Genomic DNA, 12,681 nt, shown 5'->3' on the forward strand with positions numbered 1-12,681 from the left:
TATGGGCGTCTCAACATGGATTTAATCGGAACCCCTTTCGTTTCTTGTGCATTGCAGGATACCTTGGAAAGTTCTTTGGAACAAACGAAGCGAACCATTCCTAACGGAAGTGAGGAGTTTGATGCCTTTAACAAGGAGCAAGAAATGTTAGAAAATGAGCTAAGAAGAGTTCACGGACAACTTCAAACTAGTCAGAAGGTACGATAACAATAACAATCTTCTCTTAGATTGTGATGTTCCTTGTGTCATTCTAACTAGCGTTTCTTCTCTTTAGAAACTCGACGAGAACTCTTCCGAGCATTCACGTTGGGAGCACGATATTCTCTTCTTGAGACAGACTCTCCAGCAATCAGTGACACGCAACATGCAATACGGAATCAGTCAATCGGCCGAAACCTTGGCCATTGAAGGAGAATTGGCCCAAGTTCAGCAACGCGCCTCTGAACTCCACCGAGAGCGACAATCCCTCATGAATGACATTCAAAAGCTTTCAAGTCGGCAAGACTGTCTTTCCCATGAGTATCGATCTTCTAACTCTACCACTGACAAGAAGGTCGTCAAGAAATCCAAACCTGTTGAATCCGAGCCCCGAAACTACGAGAACGTCCAGATTGCCGCCCCAGCACCTTTGCCAGAAAAGGAATCGTCCGATATGATGGAGCTCACTTTGGGAGACATCAGCGAGGCAGACGATAGAGTCAAAAAGTTCTATGGCATCATTCCCAAGGATAACAAAGCAGCCGAGATCAAGACGGTGCGTATGGTGAAAAGAGACTCCAAGGAAAGGTCTGTCATCAAGAGTTCCCGATCTTACGTGGACGAAAATGGGCGATTGGTTGAGGTGGAGGTGGATGATGGAGAAAGCACTATGACGACGCCTCCAATGCTGCCTAGAGGCAATTATGGTCCCAACATGCATGACTTCCTCCAGACATCAACTAATGGAAATGACGCACCCAAGAAACGTGGTGAAATATTCTCATCTGGTTCGTTGCCCCGGAATTATGAGAGCAGCTCAAGTGCCGAGAGCAGCGGCAATTTCACCAATAGTCCGGCGGGTCGAGCCCTCATCTCTCAAGTAAACGGGACTTCCGCATCCACAACGGCCGTAAATGGTGGCCTTTACTCCAAACCTAATTTCAAACTGGGAGAGTACAACCGGAAAAAATCTAAAGTAAGTGTGAAATGGAGTTTTCCTTTCAACTCATACTTTAATTGGCACTGCCTTTCAGGATTCCTCTGAACGCCCAGCAAGTGGTTTGAGTGCTCACGAAAGGCTCTTTGGTTCCTCCCGAGAGAGCAGCATGAGTCCGCCCATGTCACCCATGAAGAACAGTGTTCTAACTGGGTCCAGCGATAGTGGAGTCAGTCCAATCATGTCGCCTATCTTTAAGAGCGCTACGGCTAAGCAAATCGCCGAGGAGGTGGGCAAGCATGGCCCTCCTGGTGGCACCAAATACCGTCGTAAGAGCAAAAAACGCTCTCATACCATTACTAGCGGCAATCCGGCCATAATGGAGGCTCTCAACCAGCATGACACCAAGCAGGTTAGTCGCCAAATAAAGTACGAGGAAGTTTTTGCATCCCATTTAGTTGAGATGACGATGTGGCATTAGCAAAATTGCCTTTTGATTAATGATGAAAGACTGACAGGATCCTACTTTTTGACAGACTTTTGAGACTTTTGAGCCTTTCGATCCCATAAAGCCCCGAAACTTTCCTTGTAGGGAAAAGATAATGGTGCTTTCTTTGAATGCATCACTTTGAACAAATGACGATGGAAGAATATAGCGTAATAATTGGAGAACATATTTCTTACTTGACAAATCTCCCCTTATAATTAGGCCTCGAATCGAGCTAGAGACGACATAGATATGGAGCGTATTCTCCGGCCACGAACTAATGCTCCGGATGTGATCAAGTCTGCCTTGGATAAAAAGGACATGAAGATCAATTCCACTACCATTGACAACTTATTCGGAGTGCCAGAGAAGATTTTGATCCCGGAGCGTTACATCCCGGATACCGTAAGATCACTCGTCTAGTGAGCGAGTCCTCCAATGGTATCATTATTTTTGTAATTCTTCCACAGGATATGGATAACATCACCCAAGAGGAGCGCCAAGTCAGATTGAAGAAGGCTGACTCCATTCGGCGAATGTTAGCGGATACAGGAGCTGCTCCAATTCTCGGCGGTAAGATAAAAAGCTCATGACACCCACGGGGCTGATATTCATTCTGTGAAATTTCATTTGGATTACAGGCCTGACTCCCAAGCAAAAGGAGAACATGGAGGATGAGAAAAAAGAGCGGGAACACATTCTAGCCCTGAACCAGGTCCTGGCCCGACAAGTCATGGAAAAGAGTCGGATTGTGGCAGGTAAATTCCCCTGCTCGGCCGTGCTATTCCCTAACAAAAGCATGCCATGCATGACTCATACTAACCCTCCATTTTCCGTTTGTTTACGTTTGTTCTATACCCGTTTTGTTTGATTTCTGTCCATTTTTAGGTCGAAAATTGTCCCCTTGATCTTAACACCACACATTCAAACACTTCAAGCATTCACAAAAGACTGATTTGCCATAATCACAAAGGTTTGTCAGTGGTGTTCCTCACGGTGTCTCCACTTGAGCCAACCGTTTACTAACGTATTTAACTGGTTTTCAGTTCGCGCCCTGGCCAATCACAAGTTCAGTGACGATGAAGGCTCAGAAGAGGACGCCACGGAAAGTACGCGCTCGTATTCATCGTCACCCACGCAACCTCTTCCGTTGTTCCAACAGCGAGAAAGTATGCTTCAATGATGAGGAAGACTGGTACGACAAGGAAGAAGATTCAACCACAACTTTAAAAAATGGCTTTCGCATTTGCATCGAAACTTCTCCCCCTGTTCCCATTACAAAGGCGTTTTTATTGTTGCCTCAGACCCCTTGGCATGATTCACAAAAATAGCCGTGCCTTGGGTGGAACGCTCCCATTTCGAATCTTATATATTCAGAAAAAGTGCCATCGCATTTCCTCCCTTTTTCCTCCAATTCCTTTCTCTCCTTCCGGGTTCGATTCAAACTTTCTATTCATATGAATGATAGGAAGACAGCCATCATTAATGTTATCCAATACCTTATTTTTGTAATGAATGAGAAAAAGGAGCTCTTTTTGCTTCAGATTAGTGCATTTAAAAGATCGAAATATCGGAAATAAAAAAGATAAACCCTGCGTCGTGTTCATTGAGTATTTTTTTCTCGTTTATTTGGAATGTCATTCAGTAGATTCGTCACACATCAATAACTCAATAAATTAATACTCGGGTTGACCTGTAACAATTCTTAGGCGTAAACCATGTTCTGAAGTTGAAACCAAAATCAAATTGGGGGTCAATTGAAATCAACAGCGAGCTTGTTCCAGCCTCCAAAATCTTCTCAAAAAGCAATTTCTTGCAATTTATGTGAGGAGTCAAACTTTAAAAGCAACCATTGGGTTCAAAATTGGCAAAGGAGTAAAAGCGTGTCAACAAAGCTTCATGTTTCGAAACAAAATAGTTCCACAAGGATGGCTTCAACAATGAAATGTATTGCCACAAGGATGGCTTCAACAATGAAATGTATTGCATGTGCGTTTTTGCTTCTTAATTGTACCACTTCCTTTCTATCAAAAGTAGATTTTGACACAGTGCTCGAAAGAGGAGCAGAAAATGATGTGTCGACCTTGTGGTCCACAGTCTTCAAACTGATTGTGACGATTTGTGTGTAAAAGCTGAAACTTTATGGTGACTAGAAGCATTGCAGAATTGTTATTGGCGTGGGTGTGTGGGTGGGATGATGAGGATCATTCGTAACAACTGAAGGAGTAATCATGAATGTTGAAATCATCAGGTCGAAATTCATAGAAGTAGGTAAAGTTATCACGATCTTGGACAGCAACGCTGATTCAATGAAGAGGTATGGCCGGCTCCAGTTTGAAGAATCTGTTGGGAATTGGCATCATAACTCGGGATTTCCCGATTCTTGGATTGCTGCAAAGAGGAAATGGAGCATGGCATTTTAATCAGTTTCGGATATCTCGGGGGAAATTCAGAGCTCCAATCTGTTCCTTCAGCAAGCAACAAGGTCTGATCCTGATCTGTTGGAAAACTAGTTTCAATTTGGCTCTCTCGGAAAACTACTTCTAACCTTCCAATTAAGGCACTGCTGTTGGAAAAGTAAGGTCAAAGTGCAGCTCTTTCACTTATGAATGAGCAAGCAAAATTTCACGAAACGGACAAAACCATGAATGACATTGATTTCAATCCTCTGCAATTTACAAATGCTGACTCCATGTCAAAGATGAATGAAGATGGCAGTCCAGTCCAAGGATAGAAAACGCAGAAAAAAGAAATCTGATTTATTTCCGTTTCAAGTCTACGAAACATAGAGGTCTTTATTGGTATGCTGAGATGTGCTCGAGTTTCCTTTTTCAATTTCCAAAGTCAACACCATCCGTATTTGACACTGGCGTTTTGGAAAGTTCATTGGTGAACGATTCAATTTACAGCTCGATTTTGTTCCCCTTCACGCAAGATGAAGAAAGAAGGCCTTGTCCATATGGCTCAAAGATGGATGATGATAGATCGAGAGCAATATGAATCTATTCTCAAGAGAATCCATCCAACGCCTCTTCAGCAATATCCATTGAACAAGTAAGGGAACAAAAAGGGTCATGAGAAATTTAACCCCTTAATTTTTCAAAGGCAAAATGCACCCTCTTGGCTAATCAAGATCTATTAGCGAACAAAGGTGCACTTGAGGCAACAATGAGCTTCATGGGACTTCTTGGATCATCTCCTTAATTCCGGAATCAGGTGATCCAATGGCGGGATTAGATATTCTTTGAGCAACACCGGACATTTTACGAGTCGGTTCTGCATCGTTTGTAGCTCCCTCAAGCCTTCGGCACAAGAAAGTTCTGGAAATGTTTTCCATGTAAGAGCGGCCATGGCTCCGGCCAAACCGTTTTGGCAATTACTTACCTAATAATTAGGGAAGGCAGCTTTTCTAGGATAAATGCCCATCTATGGCATACTTTCAGGTTCTTGTCTCTGACGATCTTACCTGAAGAAGCTCGTGAGCTATATCTGAGAAAAGGCGCTCCACGTTTTCTGACCCTTTGGCTGATGTCTCCAGAAAATACATCCCATGTCGGTTGGAGAACTCCTCGCCCACTTCAGTCGGAATTTCTCGGTCATCTCGATCAATTTTGTTACCTAAAACAAGCGACAAGCGATGCCAAGTCTTTGTCATGAAAATAATGCATTCCAGGCCATGCTCGCACCTTTTTGTGTTCTCATTGTTCTCAACATAAAAGCACTCTCAGGGGAAAAGAATGGGCTTCAAAGACAACTACTTCAAGTTGACCTTTGTGGGACGTTCATTAACGTGCAGGCAAAGGAATGGGACCCTTTTGAAAAGTGAGCGCTGAACGTATAATCTAATGTACAGAAGTACATACAACAGTCATGAGGCCTCATATAGGGCCCCGGCATCTATGTATGGCGGCTCTTTGTATTTCTATACTTGAGCTCTCAAAGCACTTTTCAAGCGATTCTTGTGACTGTTTCTGGATGTTGGACTCTTGGTGCGATATTTTTTTCGATAATACTCCCAAGCGTAACTGGTTCCGGAAACATGGGCTTGACCCCCCAAAAGCTCTCAAACGGAAAGAAAGGCTTTACGAGGGCAATTTATTAGCTCATGCCAGAGATTAATGATCTAAACTTTTGGAGAAAGAAGCCTGGGTCAACAACACAACAGCGACATCCAATTCTTTGAATGTTTGTAGTCTCAATCATACGGAAACAGTTTCACTTTCATGGTCACCCTTGTCATATTACAATCTAGTTGATAATCAAGAATCTTACCAACAAGGACCTTGAGGACCTTAGGCGATGCATACTCTTCAATCTCTCTCAACCATTCCGGACAAACATCGAATGTGGGTTGATTCGAGACATCATAGACCAGAATGAGAGCATGGGCAGATCGATAGTAACTTTGGGTGATGCTTCGAAACCGTTCTTGTCCGGCGGTGTCCCAAATTTGAAGCTAGAAATGGAGTAAATAAGACCGCGTTCTTGAATTCGAGTTCATGTTCATATGAGACATTATATCAAGTTATGGAGCAATGGCTTTGAACTCTTCTAGAGGGCTGTAAAAACGTTCTCAGATCTGAAGTGTGGACGTAATGGAAAAGAAATACATCAAAGACAAATCTTGTTAAGTTGGAGACACACGAAGTGTTAAGTGGCTAACTGCAGTCTATCTTAGGCACATTTTTTAGCTTTCAAAAGTATGCACAAGTTTAAAATAATGGCACGGGAGAATCATGACCAAAGTGCCCTTTAAGTTTTGAACATTGTTTTATCATTCGGGGTCATATTCTCTTACATCTCAGACTTGTGATATGCTCAATGTGTCTGGTTTTACAGTTGCGTTTACTAAAAAAAACATTTCAAAGTGATTGGTTTCATTTTGAGTCAGAGTATTTGTAATTGGCTAAATATACACGTGACGAGCAATTGAGATAATTTGATTTATTTTTCAAATGCAATAACTTTTTCTTATTTTACTTATTGGAGGATTTCGTGCACTGTCAGATCCTCTAAAACTTAATATTTCCTAATTTTACCAATTTCTACAGTATTGTTTTGAAAAACATATGAACGGAAGTCCGACGTATTTCGATCACTTTTCAATTCTATTTCCAATTTCTCCAGTTCCCATTTTGTTTTTTTTAAACTAATTTGAAAGCTAACGAGAATCACTTAGATATCGCCTAATCACAATTAATTCACAGTACTAAGTCAAACAAGGTTGCCAAATTGGGTCAACATCAGAAAAAGAATGTATTTGAATAATCCTTCAAAAGGAAAAAAATCACCACTCGAAATCGTTGTTATTATCAAAAATCTAAAAAGTGTTTATCACAGGTCTGCTGTCGTTCAACATATCATTAGAATGTATTCCTCATGACAAGAAAACACCAATCCATGATTTCCGTCCTTTGCAGTTGCTTTTGAAGTGTGAGGATTCAAACTGACCTTGATTTTTTCTCCCTCCACTTCGACCGTCTTGATCATGAAGTCCACTCCAATGGTGGCTCCTTGTCCAGGGGGAAACATGCCTTGTGTGAATCGTCGGACCAGACAAGTCTTGCCCACTCCAGCATTGCCCACTAATACCACCTTAAAGAGGTACTTGTAGTCCTCCATGGTAGCCATGGTGCCTCTGAATAAAAAGATGGAACAATTGGAACCCCAAAGTGTTTGGAAAAATGGTTACAGCTCGTGTGTAAGCTATTCACCATCTCCGTATTGATTCAGATTAAATAATTGGTCATTTCACATTTACGGAAAAGAACCTCAAGTTGGATACAAAGGCTACATCCTTAAATCGGATCGGTATCATTTGAGATTTCTCGTCATTCTCAAACGGGTTTAGTTACTTTTCCATGCTAGAAATCCGCTACTGAACACTTAACCAACGCAGGAAATGTTTGACTTGAACTGTGCCGAGGTTTGGGGCGATTTCGTGGAACTATTAACGATTAGGCTTGAATGTCAGTTCCAGAATGGGTTTTCTTACGCTTCTTCACTCGACAGCCACATGCTATCATACAAGTGACTCTAATGCAGGACATTCTATGCCACAAATGTGCTGAGGATGACAAATCACCAATTTCCTAATCATCCAGTGGCCTTATCTTGAAGAAACAACAATCTTGTGATTGGACGAAAGTGTGATGTGTTTTCAATCTTGAAATTTTGAAGTGGATCATTTTTTGATCCGCCTTCGCGTTTGAGAGTACATTAATCCATCAAACGACGAGATGAAAATGAAACGGATGTTCCACATGAACACCACCGAATCTGGCCAAGGTGTCTGTCTCAGCCGTCAAAGGTCGTGCTTTATCAAGAAAAAAGATTAAAAAGGCCAAGAAAGGCTGTCAATAACATTCCTCTCCCAACCTTTGTGACGTATTTGACATATTCATCATCTCTCTGGACCCTGTGCCTCCCAACAATGATCAACAAAGCAGCAAGGTGTTTCTGGGGCACCACCCACTCACCTGTTAAATGAGGTCTATTCACTCTGACACAAAATATGTTATTTATTTGGTTCTAAATCACTGTGGACACTCCATGAAGAGCATTTGAGTCCAATTTGAGTTGTGCCAACACATCAGATACGATTTTTAGTCATGTTGTGATGATCTTGAATGGAGTGTGATGAAAGACACAACCAGGATCTGCTGCTACAACTACGTGGTTGTCGGTGTTGATGGTGGTTTCTAGTCGCATACAATGAGTCATCCTAAAGGAGATGGGGTCCACACAACCCGGGACAGTACACACACACGCACACCATCACTCGCTCGACCTCTAGTATCTCCGTTCATCACTTTCCTTGCTTTTTGCAGTCATTTTGTCAAGGAACTTCCGTCTAGCCCTCAGCCCTTCTCCTCTTTCAGTATTCTCTCATTGGTCTGGGCAGGATGAGAAAGCTTGGCGTTCGGGCCAATTGGGCAGGTGGAGAGCGGGAAAACTCGAAGGCCTGCTGTACGGCCAAGGCGCTGATTGATTGAATCATATGACTTCAAATTCCAGCTCCCTTGTTGGGTGGACAACGAAAGCCATTGGCAATGGTCATATTTTCATGTTATCCACATGAGCTCACTATCATTAGTGTGGAATCGGTTAAATGACGTCATCTCTTATTTGTCCCTTTCTAGCAGGAACACAATCAATATCAAAACTTCGCAATCTAAAATGCAATTTGAAAAAGTGTTCTGCTTTTCTCGAGAGGATTTCCTTGCAAATAGTAACTCAACAGTTTCAGCCACTTCACAGACCATCATGCATGTAAGCATATGCCTCTTGCGGCCACTGTTCTGTACCGTTGATGTCTAGTTTTCGAAATCCGCAACCAAGAGCACGAATAGATGTACGAAATGGTGGGAGGGCTTTCATATTCAATCTCAAGTTTCTTAAACCTCTCTTTCCCCACTTGACGAATTGTTGCATTTCGGCACAAACGAAAACTTCTCCAAATCGTCAGAGCCCATTGAGAACGTTGGGCCAAATCTACGATATTTATGGGCATATTTGAATGTGTATCTTGAGCAAAGCCATGAACCTAATGCTCTTAAGTTCTTTTTAAAAAGTACACAGCAATCCTCATTCATGCTGATTATCGGTTTTGATGATAATTATAGTACTATTGTTTCCACCAAAAGATACTCGAGTACTCTTTTAAACTTGGAATAAAATGACTCTGAAACAGTTTTTCGCTCAAAAATTGCTTCATCTTGTTATTAGTTGCTTTACTTTTTGCCATTTAAGATCAGAAATTAACACAATGATCCTTTATCCAAAGTCCTGGATCCTTGAACTTCAAATATTTAAGAAATCTAGCACAAATATGAAATTTTCTCTTCTATCTAGCCTTGGGTTGATCCTTACTGAAGCTATCCTAACCATCCTAAAGTCTAACAATGTCTATGTGTACCAGAGAAGTTTGAAAGAATATTTTACACTTTGCCGTTCGTGTAATTGTTTCCAATATTCTAGCGGCTTGAACATTTCCAACCTTCGAAAGCGAAAAAAAAAACTTGGGATAAAATGACTCTGAAACAGTTGTTCGCTCAAAAATTGCTTCACATCAATTGATGATGAGTTTAGAAACCTTTAAAAAGAAAAATAAACTTGAGATTTTATACTTTTATATTGAAGATCTATCTTTTGAAACAATGTTATTCTAAAAGAGAGGAGGCTTTTCTTAGGACTGCAGTTAGCGCAATTTCCAAGTGAGAGACGGGTTCCTAATTGATTAGTGTCCCGACCTTTCATAAGAAAACTTTTATACGCTAAAATGCACACCCACCGACAACAAGCTGTTTTTTTTAATAAGGTAAAACAGAAGAAAATGGGATCTTTTTCGAATTTTCGAAAAATCACTGAAAATTGATCGAAGCACCGGGTCCACCGTAATTCGTCGGACATTTTCATTTAAAATTTCTTCACATCTCGGTGTTTTCATTAGCTTCTTTAATATACCTAACGAAAGAGCCCTCCTCTGCACTTCGTTTCAGCCCGTTTTAAGGTTTCTAGCTGAAAAGAAATATCACTTTTCGACTCAATGTCTGAACTCGGGCACAGAATCGTCGAGCAGATTTTGACCGGGGTCCGTGACGTTGCAAAGAGGTTTGAGGTGGCCAGGGGCACCATCTACACTGTCATGATGCTATATGACGAGGCTAGAGGCTGTACCGGATGAACGAAGGGTGCAAGGTCACAAACCGGGAGCACTGAAGAGATGGTGGAGGAGATCAGAGTAGTAGCGGCGACCAACCCGAACTACATCTTCAACCAAGCTCGCCAAGGAGCAAATCATGTCTGAGACCATGAAGGACTATTGACTCAACAGCCTGCTCAAGGAGAAGGTTAGAAAAGTTGACACTTCCTAACCGCTCCTGGCAGCAAAAATACTGGCCTTATTAAGGCTTGGAAAGCAATGAACTCTCCCCAACATCCACCTACACAACATTATCCTTCCCCGAATAGTCACACCTAACCAAAAAAGAAACTCAACAAGGCAAGACATAGCAAAAGCAGCAACATTTGACACTAAGATCGCAGAACAAACCACACGTCTGTGGAACTCTCTACAGCAAGATATACGGGTGCAACAAATCGGGCAATTCAAATCTTCCATAGAAAAAATAGTCAGCAAACTTCCTTTTTAGTCCGCGATCCCACAGACAACACATACCAAAATAGTTCCTTTATTCTTAAAACGATTTCTAACCTGCCCGACCAGATTCATACGTATACAGATCTTAAAAAAGAGCCACCTCGGCTCACCACTAATCACCATAATGCAATGATATTCCCAGCAATTCAAGACGAAAAAGCTGATTTAATTTACCTAGCTTTATTCTCATTTATTATTTGACCGACCAACGAATTTGAGTTGGCAGACCAAACTAGTCCTTGAAAATAGGGTTGATCTGGAATGCTATCTAAACATTTGTCCAAGTCTGACTTGAAAGATGCAATCAGGTCAACAGGCCTACATATTCCCTACAAATATTAGAGGGGAGCATATCAAACAATGAAGGAGCCCGAGAAAGAAGAGATGTGGACTTCATTGTTCGAACTAGCCTGGATTCTCGAAGGCTTGAAGATGCTCTCAAAACGCACAATTCGAATATTTAAGAAATGTAGCACAAATATGAAATTTTCTCTTCTATCTAGCCTTGGGTTGATCCTTACTGAAGCTATCCTAACCATTCTAAAGTCCAACAATGCCCATGTGTACCAGAGAAGTTTGAAAGAATATCTTCCACATTGCCGTTTGTGTAATTGTCTCCAATATTCTAGCGGCTTGAACATTTCCAACCTTGGAAAGCGAAAAAAGGCCGAGTGGGTTCCAACAGGAAGGTCTAATTCGTGGGCAAACTTTCAATGAAGGCTGGGAAAGTTCTTGGTCAGGCTGCTCCTGGCTAATCGTGCTAAACGGAACGAACATCTTGACCTTCTAATCGACACCTATCAGTTTTAGTGAGCGTCATTTACGCTTAGTAGAATAGTTGGTCCTTGAAATGGTTCCTGGGACTGTTGAAGGGCATTAGGAAATAAACATATGTAGCCATGTTAAGAGATTTCAGGGTGACACAATTGACTCTTCAACGCTTTCCGATGTCTCTACTTAAAAGACGACGCTCTTCCGATCTGGTACTTATTTACGGGCTGTTTTAAGCGAAACAGGGAATGTAATCTCCAGTACTATTCAAATGAAAGATTATAATTTGTCTATCTACTGCCTTTTCATATTTATACGATATTTGGTGTATCAACGAATTTGAGTTGGCACACCGAGCTAGTCCATGAATGTAGGGTTGATCTGGAATGCTATCTAAAAATTGGTCCAAGTCTGACTTGAAAGATGCTACCGGATCAACAAGGCCTACGCATCCCCTACGAATATTAGTGGGAAGCAAATGAAACAAATGAGGGAGCCCGAGAAAGAAGAGATGTGGACTTCATTGTTCGAACTAGCCTGGATTCTCGAGGACTCGCAATACGCACATTAAGTCTCTACGGTCACTAGAATTGACCCTAAATCCTAGGTTGGGACAAAGCTCATAGATGCTTTTGAAGACGCACAGTATCAGATATCTTTCTAAATTGACTTTGTTTCTTTTTCAGATGCATTTGAGACAATTCCATAGACTTGACATCCACTTGAGGTCTTAAAACTGAAAGAAAAAAAATGAAAAAAAAAATATTAAGACGTAATTGATGTTATTGATATATTTTTCATGTGAACAATATCAGCAGTAACCAGGGATGAGAAATCCTTATGAGCCATTTTCGATTGCTTGCCAGAAAAATGTGGCAGATAGGGACAAAAATTCCTTCAAGGTTAGTGTTTTTGCCCGCCAACAGGTCTCTTGTGCATGAAAACATTAAAAGCCATGTTCGGCACGATGGCAAAAAGTGGCAGAAAAGGCTGATTTTTTGCCATCGGTGGCAGTACCGACTCAAACCAGCTTTTGTCTTTTTAACTCAGTTTTCCTACTGAAATGGATCTAAGGGGATATCAACTTAAAGAAATACAAGGAAAAATGTGGTCCGGCAACCTGAT

General features: G+C 41.5%; 2 protein-coding genes across 10 annotated transcripts in view; one reads left to right on the plus strand and one right to left on the minus strand.

The window, feature by feature from the left end:
* Positions 1 to 3,217, plus strand: part of LOC131878582 (uncharacterized) — a 50,237-nt gene extending 47,020 nt beyond the window's left edge. For 6 of the 7 annotated variants that reach the window (XM_059224610.1, XM_059224607.1, XM_059224608.1 and 3 more), the window contains 7 exons: positions 58 to 198; positions 275 to 1,174; positions 1,233 to 1,547; positions 1,845 to 2,027; positions 2,093 to 2,195; positions 2,264 to 2,380; positions 2,669 to 3,217. In XM_059224610.1, coding sequence (XP_059080593.1) covers positions 58 to 198; positions 275 to 1,174; positions 1,233 to 1,547; positions 1,845 to 2,027; positions 2,093 to 2,195; positions 2,264 to 2,380; positions 2,669 to 2,805 — 1,896 coding nt within the window. In that variant the 3' untranslated portion in view covers positions 2,806 to 3,217. Of the gene's footprint in view, positions 1 to 57; positions 199 to 274; positions 1,175 to 1,232; positions 1,548 to 1,844; positions 2,028 to 2,092; positions 2,196 to 2,263; positions 2,381 to 2,510; positions 2,596 to 2,668 lie in introns of all 7 variants that reach the window. The other variant, XR_009373046.1, reaches the window with a different exon arrangement.
* Positions 3,218 to 3,572: 355 nt separating this feature from the next.
* On the minus strand, positions 3,573 to 8,484 carry LOC131878586 (ras-related protein Rab-30-like). Of its 3 annotated transcripts, none has more exons than XM_059224617.1 (5): positions 8,102 to 8,484; positions 7,074 to 7,260; positions 5,895 to 6,078; positions 5,089 to 5,240; positions 3,573 to 4,013 (listed from the first exon to the last, which is right to left on the minus strand). In XM_059224617.1, exons 2-5 carry the CDS (start codon positions 7,251 to 7,253, stop codon positions 3,903 to 3,905), a joined length of 627 nt encoding a protein of 208 aa, XP_059080600.1. In that variant the 5' UTR covers positions 7,254 to 7,260; positions 8,102 to 8,484; the 3' UTR covers positions 3,573 to 3,902. The 3 variants fall into 3 exon arrangements, with proteins under 3 accessions (XP_059080600.1, XP_059080598.1, XP_059080599.1); XM_059224615.1 differs by lacking the exon at positions 8,102 to 8,484 and adding an exon at positions 7,618 to 7,701; XM_059224616.1 differs by lacking the exon at positions 8,102 to 8,484 and adding an exon at positions 7,478 to 7,500.
* Positions 8,485 to 12,681: the final 4,197 nt, after the last annotated feature.

The sequence above is a fragment of the Tigriopus californicus genome, chromosome 3, assembly GCF_007210705.1.
Source record: "Tigriopus californicus strain San Diego chromosome 3, Tcal_SD_v2.1, whole genome shotgun sequence".
NCBI lineage: Eukaryota > Metazoa > Arthropoda > Copepoda > Harpacticoida > Harpacticidae > Tigriopus > Tigriopus californicus.

Bases quoted from the DNA above. Each gene is read 5' to 3' on its own strand.
- LOC131878586 (XM_059224615.1), bottom strand. From the start codon at position 7,640: ATGTGGCTGTCGAGTGAAGAAGC. The intron at 7,261-7,617 runs GTAAGAAAACCC...CTTTTTATTCAG, and splicing joins TGGCTGTCGAGTGAAGAAGC to AGGCACCATGGCTACCATGG. The intron at 5,241-5,894 runs GTAAGATTCTTG...CGCTTGTTTTAG, and splicing joins GGTCCTCAAGGTCCTTGTTG to GTAACAAAATTGATCGAGAT.